At 40.6% G+C, this 19,843-nt stretch overlaps 1 protein-coding gene across 5 annotated transcripts in view; it reads left to right on the top strand.

Annotated features, from left to right (window-relative positions):
- Window positions 1–19,843, top strand: part of LOC129724466 (cadherin-86C) — a 440,382-nt gene that overhangs the window by 370,697 nt on the left and 49,842 nt on the right. For all 5 annotated transcript variants that reach the window (XM_055679524.1, XM_055679602.1, XM_055679774.1 and 2 more), the window contains 4 exons: window positions 1,503–1,720; window positions 1,785–2,029; window positions 18,145–18,228; window positions 18,315–18,440. In XM_055679524.1, coding sequence (XP_055535499.1) covers window positions 1,503–1,720; window positions 1,785–2,029; window positions 18,145–18,228; window positions 18,315–18,440 — 673 coding nt within the window. The remainder of the gene's footprint in view (window positions 1–1,502; window positions 1,721–1,784; window positions 2,030–18,144; window positions 18,229–18,314; window positions 18,441–19,843) is intronic.

Raw genomic sequence — 19,843 nt, 5'->3', positions numbered from 1 at the left:
CTTTGCAGAACTTTTCGAAAGCGTGCAGATAGCCGATTTTATCGTGCAATTCAATCAACCGAGAGAGCGAGAAAATAGTTCTCATAAAAATTCTACCCAGAATGGGCAGCGACCTTTGACATTCCCAAGCCAGCGCGTGATCCAGCGTTTGATAACCATCCAACCAATCGCGAAGTGGAAGTGTAAATTACACCCAACACTTCGACGCAGTGACGTCGTTTAGAACCATGCTAGAAAACCAGCTAGCTTCTCCGTTTTGACCCCGCTCCCAAGGTTCCGATACGGAGTCGTGTTCTGCGGGTAAAGATAAGAGATACTAAATTCCTCCTCCCATTCACGGTCCCCATTGCATTGGCCGGGATGGGCGCGCAATGTCACGAGAAAAAACATTAATCTTGCATTGTTCTCCGGGAGCTTAGGGTCACTGCGCGATGTCTCGAAGCTCTCGGTTGGATTTATAGCCTAGTCCAATGGCAGTTTTGCGAGTTCGTCGCTCACCCTTCCTAGCAACTCTTCTGCCGCGACGACGTCAAGAGGAAAAAGTGCAAAAGCTTGTAGCGGAACCCGCTCCCCAATCGCAGTAAGCCGGGGTGTGCGATGTTAAAACTGTTTTGACATTGGCAACCGTGGAAGCGTAAACTGTAAACAAAACAAGTAAAAGAATTGAATTTTTATACCATTTAATGTTCCAGTCCTTGTTCTAGGATCACATTATGAAACCAACATTATAATGACAGCTACAAAGTACTGATCTGCTGACCGTCTGCTACTGCAAACAAGTTGTCAAAGCGTATTATAATCGTTAAACTTAAGGGCCCGTTATTGGTAAACTTGCCCCAGCACTAAGTAATAGCATAAGTATAATGTGCCACCATTGAAACATCATCAATCTTAATCGCGCAGTGGTCAAGCCTTGGCAGCCCTTTCCCTCCTTCCTTCGCATCTGCTAATTGACCCATCACAGGAGGACAGAAACGACCCACTGTGCGAACACTCGATCATCTCCTGGAAGTGGTTTCTTTTTCCTGGTCACTCGATCAAACGCGCAGCGTGGGACACCGACAAATATCTCGACAGTAATCGATCGTTTGTGCTCAGGTTCGATTGCAATCCCTGGAAACTGGCCATTTGGAGGTGTTGCAATTTCCTCATATGCTCGCCACGAAATTATGCCTGGTAGCATCGAACAATTTTTAACGACCTGCTAGGCCCCGGAACGCATTTGAATGGCTATCCACGTATCCATAAATCCCCCCTAATTGACGATAAATTACTGCGTTAATAATAAATATTTATACATCTTGGTTGTGCAATTTCCATACCTACCGTGTGTCTCGCACGCGGCTGCTCACAATCGGCCATTTTGCAGGGCAAATGTAATGTCCGAACGGATACCGTAATGACTTCATTAGTCGGGCGACCCCTCCCGCCACCGATAATCGTAAACTAAGCCACTTTACGGGCCATTCTAATTCGTGTGCTTTTTTCCTCCCTCATTTTAGAATGTTTCACAACGGCGGCGCCGTTTTCAGCGGCAGCTGCTTGGTGCTGCTGCTCGGTTTGCTCGCACATCGGACGGCCGGGCTGGACCCGAAGTTCGATCCGTCGACGCGGATGCGGCTGGTGCTGGTTCCGGCGGATGCCACCGTGGGTTCCGTTATCTACCGGTTACGAGCGACCGACGAGGAGTTTGAGTACCCGCTGCAATTCGAGTTGGTTGGTAAGTGTCAGATCATCCTAGCATCTCTGTAAGAACGTGAGGTTAAATTCCATCTTTTCATCAGGGGATGCCGCATCATCAACTGTACAAATCGAGACCCTACCATGCACCAAATTCAACTCGATCTGCCAGGCCAACGTAATCCTAACCCGGAGGCTGGAGGCCGGCCGCTATTACGACTTCCAGGTTTCGGTAAAGGACACCAAGGGTGGAATGTCGGTGCAGGCCTGTTCGATTACTGCCACCAACTTTACCACACCACATGACCTCATTTTTCCGCACAAAACGGGTATCATCATGGTGCCGGAGGTAAGTTTTTGCCGCACAATTCGTCGTAAACCCTTACTAATAACAAAACACTTGCCGTGACAACTAAACAACTATCGGCAGTGCAATCGCAGGCGGCCGTGCGCGTTTGCGTAAACAGCTATCAAGTGGACGCGGGGGACACGCGCCATCACTGCTACTGGTGTTGTTGTTGTTGTTGCTGTTGATGTTGCTGTCGATGGGGAGCCAGAGCAAGCAAGCGCAAACATAATTAGAATAAGTAAAATATAAATTTATCGATCCGAGACCGACGGATAGACGGACGGGCGGAAATTGGCCGTTTGATGCTTGAACTAGAAGAGACTACACTAGAGAGATTTGCTTTGGGTTGTTGCATTCAGAGCTGGTAGGAACACACCAATATTGTGCGATTTGTTCGCCCCATACTCAGAGTTCTTCTTGACCGTTGCTTGGGGTGCATTTGAATGCGTACATTTCACTGTGAATGGTATATATGGTATATATATATATATATATATATATATATATATATATATATATATATATATATATATATATATATATATATATATATATATATATATATATATATATATATATATATATATATATATATATATATATATATATATATATATTTCGCAGGGGATTTTGTTTTTCAATTTTCGTCTGTCCAACGCTTGAGTTTGTATTAAGACAGAAGAGTTTTTCTCAAGAACTTACGTGAGTTTCTCGTTGATTGTATTGAATCGTTGTTTCAACACTCCTTTCGAAAAGTTTCAAAATATTACAAGAAAAATCAAACTTTTCTTTCACGTGTGTAGAAAATAAAAAGTCTCAAAAACAACCAATTTCAAGAGCACTAATTTTTTTTTTTTTTAATATCCCAAACATGTTTGTTCGGAAAATATCTCGAAAATAACTAAAACATTTTGATGTCACATGTAGGCCCCAAAGAAAACGCAAAAATACCCGAAAAATGACTTTAATAATCCTGAATTTTTTTCTAGAAGTACCTCAAAAGTACCTGAAACATTTCTTAAATAACTTATGAATGGCATGAATAATATATCCAAATATATATGGGTCATTCCATACGAAGTGACCACGAAAAAGCACAAACTTGGACACGACCATCACAGATTTTGCTCAAAGTTGGGAGCATTATTCATCTACTGTCACTTTGGAAAAATCCCAAATTTGGTGTCGATTGGAATACCCCCCGCTCTGTAGGACCCCCTGTTTATTGCAAAGTCACGCAGTTTTTGTTCAAAATCTCTTTTTTTCTTTTTCTTACAATTCATAGACGTAAAATGTCCGAAAAACACTGATAGATGATTTTTGAAGAAAATAAACCAAGGAATCCAGAAAAAATATAAGTTTTGACCGGAAGTGTTGCCAGAAAAAATATTTTTGTATTTGAAAACTAAATTTACATTTTTCGGCAAATGCAGCCATTTTTATTTTAAATTTGATAATTTCCTCGTGTTTCTTGGAAAATTTCACATAGGAAACATCATTCCGAGGTAATATGAGCCAATCTCGAGATATAGCATTTTTACGAAAATAGTTCTGAATTTCGTAATTAATTTTTCGTAGAAATGTTATATCTCAAGATTGGCTCATATTACCACGAGGTAGTAAGTGCTTCTAATGTGAAATTTTCCGAGAAATACGACGAGACCATCAAATTTAAAATAAAATTAGCTGCATTGACCGAAAATTGCAAATTTAATTTTAAAATACAAAAATAATCTATCTGGCAACACTTCTGGCCAAAAACAATATTTTTTCTGGATTCCTTGGTTTATTTTCTTCAAAATTCACCTATCACCATTTTTCTCGTGTCTTACGTCTTACTTACTTACTTAGATGGCCGTACGTCCTAAGACATGGCCTGCATAACATGGTTCCGCCAATTCACTCGGTCCATGGCTGCCTGCCTCCAGTTCCGCGGGCACGAAGAGGCGCGCAAGCTCGTGGTTCATCCTACGCCTCCACACTCCGTTCTCCTGCACACCGCCAAAGATGGTTCTTAGCACCCGACGTTCAAAAACTCCGAGTGCTTGCAAGTCCTCCTCGAGCATTGTCCACATCTCATGCCCGTAGAGAACGACCGGTCTTATTAGCGTTTTGTACAGGATACACTTGGTTCGAAGACTCAGATTTTGCGCACAACTTCCACTGATAGTACGTCTCCTTATCTCCCGGCTGGTATCGTTATTCTCAGTTACCAGAGAGCCGAGGTACACAAACTCGTCGACCACCTCGAACTCATCCCCGTCGATTGTTACCGTATTGCCTAGGCGTGCCCTGTCGTGCTCGGACCCACCTGCAAACATATACTTAGTTTTTGACGTATTAATCTTCAGTCCGATCCTATCTGCTTCACGTTTCAGTCGGGTATACTGGTCTGCCACCGTCTCAAATTTTCTGCCGACAATATCCACGTCATCCGCAAAGCAAATAAATTGACCTGATCTGTTGAAAATCGTGCCCCGCAAGTCAAACCCCGCTCGTCTCATAACACCCTCTAGCGCGACGTTAAACAATAAGCAGGAGAGACCATCACCTTGTCGGAGCCCCCTGTGAGACTCGAATGGGTCCGACGTTCCACCCGAAATTCTCACACAACACTTCACATCCTCCATCGTAGCCTTAATCAGTCTTGTCAGCTTCCCCGGGGAGCAGTGATGGCATGAACTCGTGCAAAGTTGAACTGAGTATCACTTTTCCAGATTTGAATCCAACTTGAATCTGCTTCCTCTCGATAGTTTGAGTTTTTTTGCACCGCACACTCTGATCGATTGAGTTTAAATACGTGCAATGCATGCAGTGCACGATGTATCCAGCGATGCAGGCGATGATGTAACGCGATGAGTTTTGTTTTTAGATCGAATTTATGCTTTCAAAGGACAATGCAACAAACTGTTGCAGCAGACGCGGCGCGAATTTCATCGCATTTCGATTTTTATGCAATTGTTGTTATGCAGGATTAAAACTCAAGTCCAACTCAAGTGTAATGCACTGTTAGTAGGGTTTACGTGCAAACCGAAAATAAATGTGCAAGCAAGTTTTAAAACTCACTTGGATACGAGGGCAAAGTCACACTGCCTACTCTGCCGGGAAGCCGTTTTCGTCTAGAATTTTCCATAGCTCTTGTCGGTTTATTGAATCGTATGCGGCTTTAAAATCGACGAAAAGATGGTGTGGTCAGTCGTAGACCGTCCTTCCATAAAGCCTGATAGCTTCCTACAAACCTGCTGGCTAATGGTGACAGGCGTTGGAAGATGACCTGGGAAAACACTTTGTAGGCGGCATTCAGGACTGTGATTGCTCGATAGTTCTCGCAGTCTAGTTTGTCGCCCTTTTGAAGTAGAATACTTCTCTCAGGAAGTCCGGCTACATAGGGATGTGAAATGAAAATCTAAAACCGAAAAAAGTGAAAAATATGTTCAATTTCAAATGCTAATAAATCGGTTAGCATTCGATGGATTTCCTTCGTTCTTTTAGCAATAGTTTGGAAAATCTTCTAAGATTCTTCCCAAATGAAGATAATTGTAATTTTATTATTCACACTATTGTACTATTGAAAATAGTCAAGCCTAGTCAAAACGAAAAATTCGAGCTCTGGTTGGTCGTTATATGATTGCTTCCCAAGCACGGTCGACAGAATCATATACCTTGCAATTGAAAATATGCTATTTGGCCTATATAAGAGCCTGTTCCAACAACAACAGCAGTCATCCATTTAGCAGCAGCAGTAGCAGTGCAGAGGAAACCAGCAATAGTGGATAGCGGCCACAGCTGTAGCGTAGCAATGGATAGCGCACCAGTTGCCGCGGATCTCAGCATCGATAACAGCTGGGCCAGCTGATGCAGGGGCAGCGTTACCAATGGCAGCGTATAGCGGCCACAACTGTGGCATGGCTACGAATAGCGTAGCAGCTGCAGCGGGTATATGTGACCATGAAGCATTTATGCAGTAATTGAATGAAGATTGCAATTGCAACAATCGGCCTTTTTCAAGGCTACTAAATGTTTTTGGAAGAGCATAATGAATGGTTATTAATAAACTGCAACTGAGGTTTGATGCTGCTGCAAATGCACAGCAGTGTGATGTTTATTACGGTTTGTTGATACTGTGCTAGACAAGCGGTACATACGAAACAAATCCGATTTCAAAATGACTAACACGCAAGCAGCCGGGTTATCTTTCTTGTAAAAGTATTCCACTTCAACCTTGCGGTCGTGGCTTTGCACACAACCCTTCTGTGATTTTTGTATATGGGGCAGATAAACCCTTCTTTCCACTTCTCCGGTAGCTGTTCTGTTTCCCAGATCTCGACGATCAGCCGATGCAGCGAGCTAGCCAGTTTGTCGGGGCCCATCTTAATAAGCTCAGCTCCGATGCCGTCTTTTCCGGCCGCTTTGTTGTTCTTGAGCTGCCCGATCGCATCCTTAACTTCGCTTATTGTTGGGGGTGGCACATCTTCGTCGTTCGTTGCACCGACCACGTCTTCTTTGCTCCTGTTGTGGTCTCCTGCTTGCACGCCATTCAGGTGTTCATCGTAGTGCTGCTTCCACCTTTCGATCACCTCACGATCATCCGTCAAAATGTCTCCATTCTTATCCCTACACATTTCGACTCGTGGGACAAAGCCTCTGCGGGATCCGTTGTGTTTTTGGTAGAACTTTCGTGTTTCGTGTGTGCGGTGCAGCGTGTCTTTCATGTATAAATTATAAAATAAAATTAAAAATAAATTAATATATCTCGAGATTCTTATGTGCAATTTTCCAAGGAACACGATTAAATTATCAAATTTAAAATAAAAATGGCTGCATTTGCGAAAAATGTAAATTTAGTTTTCAAATACAAAAATAATTTATCTGGCAACACTTCCGGTCAAAACTTATATTTTTCTCTGGATTCCTTGGTTTATTTTCTTCGAAAATCATCTATCAGTATTTTTCGGACATTTTACGTTTATGAATTGTAAGAAAAAGAAAAAAGAGATTTTTTACAAAAATTGCGTGACTTTGCAATAAAGAGGGAGTCCTAAGAGGGTTCCCAAAATATGCTAAAAAATGCTTTATTTTTAATGTCCTCAAAATGTCCATAAATAATCTCAAATAGTGAAAAACTATCCAGAATTTATCCCAAATAAAAATGATTAATTTCCTCTTAAAATGTCTCGAAACTTTTTCGTGACAAATATATCTTTTAAATGTCCCTAGAGTGTCCGGAAAACGTTTGAAAAAGTGTTCCAAAATTGTTTCAAAACTCTGTAAAAATATCTCAATAATGTCCAAAAGTTATCTAAACAAAATATTTTAGCAATAATCCTGTACTTGGTAGTACACGTTGATTTTATTATTTACAATTGACTTAAGTTCTACTTATACAAGAACCGGCGAGGGCGAATTCTTTTCCCGATTTAACAACGTATCTCGCTTCCAAGCAGAGTCAGCACACTGTCAGTCGTTTGGCGATGTTACTCTGGTTTATTCTATCTACTTTATTCTATTTCTGTTGAAAAATATTATTACAAGATCAATGATATAAACCATTTCCGAAATCTTCGCACACAGCGTGCGTAATTCTCTGTTTACACAGCGAGCCTTTCCGCAGTCAGAAGCAAAAGAAAACGATTATCGCAATGAAAAGGTGATCTACCATGACCATCTACAAGCCTACTTTCAAGGTTTTCGTGGCCCCTCTCGTTCTATTAAAACAAAAGTTTCACTTAGTTCCACAACTTAAAAGTGGAATTTTCACGCTTTACCTATCTCTGAATCTGAGTACCGAGTACATCATGAAGAATCACTTAATTTTTCCATCTCTTTTCATTGGCGTTCTTCGAATCGTTCTTCGACCAGTTCTTTTTTAAGTTCAAAATACATCAGACGGCTACGCATAGTACGGGGTTACCGTTACATCCACCCCTTCATCAACATGATGTGATTCTTCTTACATCGGCCTGTTATGCTAGCCTTTAGGTATGGATCATATTCCTCCTTTTCATATTAGGTTACTTTAGAATATTACTTACTACCCAAGCTTTGCCAAGTTATCTTTTTCTCTTTTGTCGATACAGTAACTAGTTTAGTCTTTTCATCCCAATATATCTCTGGTGCTGTTTATTTTGTCGCTTCGTGGTTTTCACTCCCACATTAAAATTATGGCGGAATCGCCTTTGCATTATAGTCTCTCATAGTGTCTGGTTTGACCATGAGCTGCGTCGTTTCGTTTTTGTTGCCTGCTCTCAGCCCTTTCGACCGTCGACACCCGGCTGGTAAATTCTGGTAAACTGCTCTCTGTGAGAGTAAACTATTACGCGCTTAATCTTCCAAAAAATATCAAATAAGGTCAAATAAGTTCCTGCAAACGTTTCAAAAATGTCAAATAAAGGAAAGAATAATATTTGAAATATATAAAAACTGTCCCAAAGTTGTTTCAAAAAATCGATGAGGAGACGGTTGGCCTCAATTAGGTTTGTTCGATTCGGTGCGGTTTCTTTTTTTTTTTTTTTTCAAGAAACGCGATAATCCGGTGGAAGATGGCTCTTGTTAGGAAGTACCCGAACGGGAGTACACCTTCATCCGTACACGCTGCTAATCCTGGGGCTGAGGGAAGTAAACCAGGCGCGATCCGGATTGCTTTCTAGTATACTGGAGATAACTTTTGAATGAGCACATCTATTTTAACGGCCGTACGTCAGTCTGGTGATGATGATAGCGCTTTTTGGGACGGACAACGCAAAACCAGCGTCCGTTGCCCATTTTACCACGCTTTCTCCGCATGGCTTTTACCGTTGCTCCAACCACTATGATAACAATGTAATCCGCGTACACGAATATCCGGATGCCACCTGGTATATTCTTAAATACCCGATTCTTCCTAATCAGAAAAAGGGTATCGACGAAAACGGATCTCTGTGAGACTTCTGTTTGTTTCTGGTAGGTGTCTGATCGATGGTTTCATAAAATAACTTGGAACGTTCGATCTTGCAAAAAGCCTTGGATGAAGCTCAAGATTCGCATAGTATACCTGATGTCCATGCTCGGTTATATGCCTTTGAGAGATCAAGTGCTCCAAGTTCAATTTGTTCCCTGTTAAGTTCTCAGCAGCTTCACGCACCTCAATTCCTCATCGACGGATGTGTTCCCCAGTCTTGGTGGTGCTCGTTTACGTCTCTCATAAGAATGATTGGCTTTTCTAGGGACTTCAGGAACTCCTCTAGTGTATTTTTCAATTTTGGTTTCTTTTCTACATATCAAATTTGGAACACTTAAGCTATGATGTAACTTCTTGCACTAAAATACCAACGAAAAATGAATTTTCTCGTCAATCTCTAAGGTACATGTTGGTTATTTTCTTTTTGTTGCAATTAAGTGCTATTTCTATAGATTCAAACATATTTTGTTTATGGAATTAACAAGAATTCAGAACTCGGCTGTGATTCAAATTCCGAACACTTCAATGTAATCACTAAGCGATGGTTTGCCTACCATCTCAACACTGACTGTCACTTTTTTCAACGCCTACTGGTTCCCTGGAAGTTGTCCTGCAGTACAGTAAGGAGCTATTCATTAGAGATGATCGGGTTTGGCTTTTTTCAAACCCGTACCCGATTTTTTCCGGTTGAAATCCGAGCCCGACCCGAATAATTCCAAAAAATTACTTCTGGTGTCTTACTATCCAAGGACTACAATCATTGTTTCCGCTCAGAACTTCTTCGACAAATTGGTATCAAATCGGCCGTCTCGTGACCAAAACCTTCTTCGTCCTCTGTCTACCTTACAGTTGTCCGCAGCGAATACTTTCGTGAAACCTTTGCTGCGAATTTAATTTACTGTACAGTTTTAACGCAACTGTCATTTCAAAGCGAACATCCATCCAAGTTTGCTGTTAAGAAGCTTCGCAAAGCATATTAGTAACGAAAAAGTTAATAAACCCGTTACCATTAGACGACGCCTGCTTATTCGATATTTAACCGAAAGCGTTTCCGTACACCAAGAACCACGAAATTGTGAAAAATCCTTAAAATTGTTCCACAACAGGTAACCTACTTTGTTTCAGCAATTCCTAATAGCCATCCCTGTCATGTGACACAGTGATCGAATTTAGTATTTTTGTAGAGATCGGTTAAATGATGGTTGCAAGTTTTTACACATCCTTCAAAAATAAGATGATCGTCTGTTCTCTGTGATGAACCCGAAGGGCTCAAAATCTTTTTGGCAAAATTCTCAAAATGACCACCGAAAACTTTTAATAGATTTAATAGATTTTCGCTCATCTTGGAACTTTGTTGTTTAACGCCAAAGCTGCACATTGTTGAATCTTACCTTCCTAGATACGTTTCCCGGTAATGACTTCTGTTCACTGTAACTCAAAAACTAGTTGAATACTCCTATATGAGAGCTCTATATTTTGCAATCAATCTCTTGCCGTTACACTCCAGCTACTGACCCCTATTTCCTAAATAATTATGACAGCTTCAAGTAACTCTCTCTCTCTCTCTCGACACAACTCTCTCTTGCTCTTAGCTCACTAAACCGTAGTTCACTGCCTATCTCTACACACATATTGCATCCGCCTTCAAAGTCTATCCTGACGCTTCCAAGCCCATTAGCGCCGGCGCATAGTTATTTGGCAATCACATCAAAAGTGGTGAAGCAAGTCACTCGTTAGTCACTGGAAACTTGACTTGCGATAAGCTCAATCGCGAAAATCGTAATCGCGTAGAATCGTAATCGTAAATACGTCATCATGAAAACCGGTCTTGAGCATGGTTCAGGATTCTTACACACTTTTCGCACCGATCACTACCAAGCTGTAATTTATCTTCTCACAGGCTCAGACCGATCGTGGACAGCGCGTTCAGGTCAATGTCCTAGTTCCCGACTTCCGAACCTTTAGCTCTTGATTCAGATATCACCGCATTAGAGTGTGTTCCGTTCCTTGATGGCCAGCACTGCTTCAAGTGTCTTCTTCGTGAAACAATCCCCTGTTTATGATTACTGGGCCCATAACCTATTGCCAAGTACGTCTTGTTAGTTTGAATGGAGTATTAGGAGTGGGGTGAGTGGAATGACCGTTCTGCTGATTCCTTAAAACATTACAAATTGGTTGGCAGGGTGGCGAAGACCTGGAAAAACCTGGAAAATCAAGGAATATCAGGGGAAAAAATATTCAGGGAAAAATTTTCAACCAAGGCGCGTTTCTGTTTTAAACGACTTTCTAGCGCAAGAACTGATTTTTTTGAATGACAGGCTAATTCGTTTTTTTTTTCCTGTATCGACTTCCTCACTGCAACCAGAATCGTTGATCTATTTTGAGATATGCCCGGATGTCTGCTGTATCCCGCACTTCTATTATTAGCAATACCGCTATTGAAAAGTGGCATTGCTTATTATTATTTTTTTAATCAGTGCTTGTGTGTAAATGTGCTACTCTTCCTTTTTACACGCTTACTGTTCTTCTATACCGAGCCTCGTTCCTCCTGCCAAATATCGCCAATTATAATTCCCTGGAGAAGTTTCGTTGTGCGTCCTTCTGGTTTTATTGATAAGAGGGACTTATTTTTGTTAAGAGGAAGTCACGCAAAGGTATGAAAGATTTCAGCGTAAAGGAAGGTTAACTGGTGGGGAGCCTGAGAATAAACCCATGCTTGAAGTCCTTTTTTGTCATCGAATGGCCTGATTCTACTAAGATTCGAACCCACGACCATCCGCTTGACAAAGCGAACTCTGTATCCGTGCGACTACGCAGCTCCCCTAATTCGTGTTCATATCCGATTGAATACTTTTTTCACTTGGATTTCAGAGTTGCGTTAATCTAATTTGCTTTTTTTTGTGCCGAATGCTGCAAAATATTATTAATGTTATATTTCAGGGAAAATCAGGGTATTTGATTTGAAAACTTTTTCGCCACCCTGGGTTGCTATGTGAAGGTAATACAGGAAAGAGGAGAAACGGGTTACAACATACTATAGAAAGCATATTTTTTTGTCATTTTAAAGCAGAGAGAGGAAATGGGAAAGAGAGAGATATTAGGAGATTGGAGGAAGTAAGAAAAGAAGGGAGAAAAAGAGATAAAAGGAATGCAGAAAAAGCAAAAAAAAGGACAAAATAAATTGGACTCATCTCCTGAATTGCTACTAGAAATAGCGGAATTGTTTTATAAATTTCGCTAGAAATGGTTCAAAATGCTCTTGTTTGCTTGCTACCGAATATACCCCAAACTTAGCGCGAAATTTTTGAAATAAAACGTTATTGAACATTAAAATTGACTGTTAAAAACGGGGGCTGGAAAAAACAAAAAAAAAAACAAATCCGAAGTTGAAAACTGAGAAAAGGAAAAGAAAGGAATAGAAAAAGCAGAAAAAGGAAAAGCTGTCGAGAATAAACAGGGAGACAGAAAAATGCAAAATAGAAAATAATGAGATACAGAGAGAACGGAGCAAAAAACAGAAAAACAGAGAGAGAAAGAGAGAGAGAAAAAGAGAGAGAGGAAATGAGAGAGGGAGAGAGAATGGAGAGAGAAAGAGAGAGAGAAGAGAAATGAGAGAGAGAAAGAGAGAGAAATAGAAAGAGAGAGAGAGAGAAAAAATGAGAAAGAGAGTGAGATAGAGAGAGAGAGAGAGAGAGAGAGAGAGAGAGAGAGAGAGAGAGAAAGAGAGAGATATACCTCCCCAAACCATCACAGCTGACGCATTTTGATATCGTTAGACTGCTTTTTTATCTGCTGGTGTATCACGAAGACATGCTCAATAAACACGTTCATTTTGCTTGTTCAAAGTTGCCTCCAGAGTAAACAACTTTTCGTCCGATCAAATAATGTTGTGACCTGCGTGCGTCTTCAGCAGCAACCGAGATCTGGCAACCCTGTCGGCAATATTTTAACGAGTTAATCCGTGAATTTTCTGCCTCTTAAAGATAAATATCCAAGGTTCCTTTTGATAGCATTTTTCATGGAAGTGTGGCTCATGTTCATTTCACACGCCATTTTTCTTGCCGAACGGCTGGATTTCACCGGAAACGTGCCTTCGCTGCTTTGATGACAGCTGGAGTCCGAACACTCCGTTTTTATCGAGTTTCTTCTTGCGAACAACCGTGCCTGTATCCTTGAAACGCTGGATTTTTTAGACAAATAATCTACCTAATTTCAAATGTGACAGCCTTCTCCTGATCTTGATGTTAGTCAGTCCTCGCAGTTGCAAGACCCTTGTTTGTTCTCTATTTGAATCCATTGCAATTTTTTCGAGAGCGGAACTGAAACACTGACTGTATTTATTCCGAATAAACAGTAAACACTTCACTCTTTCAAAACATGCTCAAATGTTTGACATGCTATGACAGAAAATAGAACGAGGTGTACTCAAATACGTGACAGATCGTGAACAGCGCCCTCAGGTCAATGTCATAATCCCCGACTTCTCCTTCCTTCAACGGTTCTTGAATCCGAACCTTTAATACTTGATCACCGTACCAGTGTGTGTTCCTAACCACTGCTTCAAAATCGTCTTTGTGAAAAAATCTCTTGGTTATGATTGCTGGGCCCATAACCTATTGCAAATTACGTCTTGTTAGTTTGAATGGAGTGTTATGAGTGGAGTGAGTGGAATGTCCGTTCTATTGATTCCATCAAACAATAAAAATTTATTGCTATGTGGAGAGCTTGACCATCACCTCTCCTGGACCGTGTATGAGTTGATCGTCACTTTTTTGAATACAGAGAGGAAATAAGAAAAAGAGAAAAACTGAGATAGTGAAACAAATGAAATAGTAAAGAAGACAAAAAGATAAAAGAGAGAGTAAAATACAAAAACAACATAGACAGCCCCCTGCTCTTGAATTGAAGCCAGAAGTGACGGAAATAAATTCCACATTTCGCTTGAAATAGTCCAGGGTTGTATTTGAAAAAAGCTATAGAAAATTTGCGTCATTCATGGTTGTTCCCTAAACATACCCCAAACTTAGTTCAAAAGCAAAGCCAAGCAAAGCCTTGGTGCTACATTCCGATTCAGAACTTGACCTTCTGTTTTACTATACACAGACTTCGCAGCCAATTGCGGGGCTAGCGCTACGATCCTACTGACACTAACAGTTTCTCCCGAGCCGAGACTCGAACTCACGACGACTGGCTTGTTAGGCCAGCGTCGTACCTCGAGACCAGAAGGGCACGGCTTAGCTAACTTAGCTTAAAATTCCTAAAAACATGTTTGAAGTTGAAAACTGAGGAGAAGAGAAAAAAAGGAAAGAAAGAGCAGGAAAAAAGAAAAGCATTCGAGAAAAAAACGGGAAACAGAGAAATGCTAAATAAATATGAATAAGATGAGAGAGGAAATAAAAAGATAAATAAGAAAAAAGAAACAAAACAAAAAACGGAATATAAAGACAGAAAATAGGAAAAAGGGAAGATAAGAAGAGAATAAAAGGAGAGAGAGATTCAAAAGAGAGACAAAATGAAAAGAAAAATTCTAGAATGAAGCAAAAGAGAATGGAGAGAGAGAGTGAATGGAAAGAATGAGAACGGAAAGAAAGTGAATGGAAAAAGGGAGAATGCAGAGAGAGAGAATGAAAAAAAAAGAGAATGGAGATAAAGAGAAGAAGAGAGAGAGAAAAAGAGGAAGAGAGAGAAGAAGGGTGGAAGAGAGAGAAAGAGATAGATGTCGAGAGAGAGATGGAGAGAGAGAGAGAGAAAGAGAGATAGAGAGAGATAGAAAGAAAGAATTAAGAATAAAATTGAAATTAAAAGTCTGAAACTGATAACACCAATATACGGTAATTCTTCTATAGAAACTTTTCAAAATTCCAGAATTGGAAGGAAGAGTTGCAAACTAGAAGCATGAAATTATTAAAAAGAAAAGGAGACAGAGGGAGTAGAATATAGAGAGAAAGAGAAACTGGAGAGAGAAAGACATAAAAGCAAGGGAGAAAAAGGAAAAAGAGTAAGAAAAAATAATTAAAGCAGTTGAAAAGCGGAAAAATATAGAAAGATTGCACGGAATCGATGAAACATAAAAGAAACACTAAAAAAGAGAGATAGAGAAAAGAAGGGAAAGAGTGCTCTAATTCATGTTTAAAGAAAAATTCATTGTTATCCCGTAATTTACCTGCGGTTGTATAAGCGTGTTCCACGGATTTTCCTTTCTTCAGTATTACAACGCTCTGAGAACCCTCCAGAATCAACGTTTTCTTCGCTTTCGGTGAACGCTGACGATATGTAATTTTCAGGACATTTCAGCTTCTCGATCGATAGAGTGACACTTTTGATATCGGCGCAACGGTTCCAGTGTCACCCAATCCTTCTCGTTCTCACAGCTTCAAGAATCTTATTCGTGTAAAAATCTTCCGGTTATGACTGCTGGGCCCATAACCTATTGCAAAGTACGTCTTGCTAGCTTGAATGCTGGTCTTGGTATTACCAACTGGTTGCTATTCGGAGATGACACTAGAGAAACGTAAAAAAAACGAATGTGATACAAGTCTAATGATATAGACATCTTGTTTTTGGGTTTTTCTCCATACGAAATTGACACAAAATAGTACGCCATAGTGTCATAAAACCAACACAAAAATAACGCGAAAATATAACGAAAAAATATTCAAACTTGATACATAAACAACACAAAAATCACTCAACAATTATACAGAGAACTTTGTAGCTTTGAGATTTCGTTGATAGATTCATTGACATTTTTGATCAAAACTGTCTTTTTGTTGACTAGACATCATTCACATTTCTGATGACATCTTTGAACACATTTTTACTGTCAAATTTGTTGTCATTTCCCATTGTCGATGACTAGTTTGGTAATATTTTTGCTGAAAATTTTAGTAAAAATGTTCTTAACGTTTTAATTGTAGACATCTTCGAAGATATTTCAAATGTCAGTTTTTTCGCATTCCTGGAATTTTCAACATTTATGGGTTTTGTGACATTCAATGACCACCGATTTATGACAGTTTGCATAACCGAAGAAATTCGAAAAGCTGATTTCGCTCAACGGTACGGTAGCATAGCAACAATCCTGTTTATTTTATTATCCCACAGTTCTATCGCCGATCTGCACTCAATGAGCGTGTATGTTCCGACCTACCTTTTGCGGCGTCCCGAAGGTGTTTGGCAGCCTGAATCGTAGCACAATTTTGTACAACACAACAACAGTAACAGCAGAAAAGATTCGCCTCGATTCACGCCAAAGCCGGTTCTTCTTCACTCTGTCTGGGCGGGAGTAAAAATGGGCTTGTTAACACTTTGTTCAACATACGCCCGGTCGTCCTCATCGTCGTCCACGCCGCCCGTGTGTATGATATGGACTCTCGCGAAGTGCACGTACGTGTATGAAGATGCGTCTGCAATGAGGTTTCTGCCAAACTCCCATGATCGATTAACCAACCAAGCGAACGATTTCCGCTCCGTTCCCTCTTCGTGTCTAGGCTTAAGCCAAGCCGGGCGCGCGAGCAACCGTCAAGACAAGATCTTTCGAAAGCCCGCAAGATCCCATGATCGCGATTGTGTGTCTAATGTGCTGCAACCCAGCTGCCCAATCGACGGCGGACTCCTGAGGCCTAACGGTACCGAACGACACGATTCTCTCCAAAGGGTTTCGTCTCTCTATCTCTATCCTTCCCCCTCCTAGGTGTACATATCTCACGGACAATTGCAAATAAATAATAATCATAATGAATAGAACAAAGCCCATCATCGCCTCGAGCGTTCCTTCGCAACGGCTGGCAACGAAGTTGGGTTAGAAAACCGAGCGCGCAGTAGGCGCGCACAGCGACAGCCAGCAGTGGTCTATGATAAATGGGTTATCGCGTATAATTTACTCTCAGGCCCTACGCCTGCTTGACCGATCGAGCAAGGGAGACAGAGAGAGAGAACGCGGAAGTGATAGCGAGAAAATTCGTAAGACACATGAAAAGGCAGGCAAAAGGGTCGACCGATTTGTGTCACGAGAATTTTTTTGAGGCCACCCTTTTCCAGCGCGATCGGAAACTGCGAACGTGATGTCCATTTTTGAGCTACAAAAAGCATGTTTTGGTGACGCTTGCTAGGAGGAAATTTATTGCTCACATCATCGAACATATGTTAAGTAGGGCCAGGGTTGCAGTTGCCTCGTGGGAACATTAGTGAGGGCTCGTTACAGCACGCTGGCTTCGTCTCTGGTCCACCTCCGCTTATAGTCATGAGGCCGCTTTGCAGTCCCGTTGCCCATTCGGGTTAATAGCCAAGTTAATAGCGAGGAGTTCAGCTTCCAGGGCAAATACGTCACGCGTTGCAAACTAGGGAGCTGCTCCGAGCGAGACAGCAGCAGACAGTTACAACATTCTTCTCGCAAAACCTTAACCGAACCTAACCTATAACTTGAGCTTAACTACCGCCACGGATGGCCAGTTAAGTCCGAATGTATGTCACCTTGATCGTCGTGTCCACGCTTAAAAGAGAGGATAATAGACGAAGAAGAGGAGCAGTAGAAAAAAACCGGCAGCAAATTGATGATGTGGTCGTTTGCGTAATAAATTAACCACGCGAGCAATTTCCTGGACTTCCCTACAAGGCCCTCAACCGGCCGCGTTACAGTTGAGGATGCAACCCGAAACGTACTCGCAGGCTGCCGGCCACGATGACAGCTAATGTAATGCTGATGTTAGTAGAATATTATTATGGGCATATTTTATATGAGCTTTTCCCGTACATTTTTCTTCTGCGGTTGTGCGTCTGTCAGCGCCGTCATGCTTCTTCTTCATACTCCACGCTGCCGGACGATGTTGAAGTTAATGGTACTGTCATGTACCGAACTAAACAGATCCCGCCCTGCGCGGCGCACTCTTTCACACTGTTCCTTCGTGTAAAATTTGCATCCCCCAGGAACGGTGTACTCTAGTTTGCGACAAAGTTGCAACTCTCCGACACTTCAATGGACGCTTCGCGTCGCCATTTATCAACGTGCATCCATATGTGCGCCGGGTTGCTTTGATTCGGAAAACCCTTCAGAAACAAACACGTCGTTAATCTTTGAATCTCGGCTGTCGTGTTAGATCAAACGCAAAAAACGAAAAAAAAAATGGAATAAAATCAGGCAATTAAGTACTAAATTAGCGTTTACTTTTCATTCCCGCAGGACTCCAAAAAAGGCACCGAACTGGATTACGTGCTGGCCAACAGGAATCCCCTCCAGCAGAAGCCGGTCTATCTGGAGCTTTGGGTAAGATTTTTCCCATCGCAGCTGTGCTGCGCGATGACAGTTATTGATTCGAGAATCTTTACTTCTTTTTCCGTTGCACTCTTCAGGGTTCGCCACTGTTTGCCATCCGACAGAAGATAGTATCCACGGACATGACCGAGGGAACAATCTTCCTGCTCGGTCCGCTGGACTTCGAGAAGCAGGCCATGTATCACCTGACAGTGCTGGCGAATGTGAGTATTGTTTACTACTTTTTGAACATAAAAAATAGCGACGTAATTTTGTGAATAACCGAAGGTTTTTAATAACTTTTTATTGATTTTTTTGGCCTATGAAACTATAAAATTTGAGCACAACAATCTTAGGATAATCAAATTTAAAATAATGATATTTGAGATTTTATTATTTTAATAATTTATTTTCTAGAATAAATTGTTTAATGCTGAATTTGAAGCTGGATATTTGGTTTAAAGTTATCTTACGTTTTTATTTATGGATGAGTGATTTTTTGGGTTGGGTTTCGGATTTTTCATTGAGTCTAAACACTCGAATCAATAAAAATATAATTAAAAAACTTAATAATAGGGCCAAAACGAACCCAAAACTGATCCCAAATTGAACACAAAATATTGAAGAAGCGCTTCTGCAGGTTAAAAAGATAGAGAAAGTATGAAAAAATAAAGTTTCCGAAGGAAACAAAAAACTGAAAGAAAAATTGTCCAAATGATTGTAGTCAGAATTGTGAAAAAATGTTTCTACGCCAAAAAATAATCCTAAACTGCGCCTTCTGAAGGTCAGAAAAAATTGGACTTTTAAGAATAGCGATTAAAACGTTTCAAAAGGGCAACAAGATCAAACAAAAAAATATTTAATTCAGAATTGCGTAAAAATTGTTTCTAAAGAATAACAAAACTGATCTCAGATTGAGATCAAGGTTGAGATCAAGGTTGAGAAGAAACTTTTCAAAAAACCAAAGAATGAGTTTCTTAATGCCAGAAAAAGCTAAAAAGACCATAGATTCAACTTTCTAGTTCCGCCTCTAGTGCCGCCTTTAGACACACTTCAGTTGAATCTCTAAAAAGCTTCAATAAATACTTAAAAAATGTTAATAATGATTCATAGTGATTTTACCAAGGTCCGTCTGAAAAATAACTTGGGCACTAGAGGGTTAAACTAACGTGAAAAGGCTTTAAAAACCCAAAAGATATAACAAAGACTACAGAAAAAGGTTCTGAACCCCTAAAAAATGGTAAATTCAGCTCAGACGAGAGAAGGCTTCTCAAAACCAAAACAGAGAGTGATTTCAAATTGAACCTAGAATTATCAACACAGTGTTCTAAAGGCTAACAAATGATCCCAAACGAATCTTAGAATTGCAAAACAAAGTTCTTAGGACCAAACAAAATCTCAAATTGACCCTAAAAAAAGCTCTACTGCTCAAGGTCAGCTCGTAATATCACGAGAGCAGATTCCAATTTTTGGGTTTCAGGTTCCTTTATTTGAAACCTCTTGTCAGTTGCGAATTTACTGAGAAGAGGTTTGTTCTTTTGGAAGAAACTTTATCCAATAAAAAGGCATGAAAATTGCCTTGAAAATGATGGTGAGCTTAACTTAGAATTGCCAAAAAACGGTTCTT

The sequence above is a fragment of the Wyeomyia smithii genome, chromosome 1, assembly GCF_029784165.1.
Source record: "Wyeomyia smithii strain HCP4-BCI-WySm-NY-G18 chromosome 1, ASM2978416v1, whole genome shotgun sequence".
In the NCBI taxonomy this organism is placed as follows: Eukaryota; Metazoa; Arthropoda; class Insecta; order Diptera; family Culicidae; genus Wyeomyia; species Wyeomyia smithii.
This window is presented reverse-complemented; position numbering and strand designations above follow the sequence as displayed.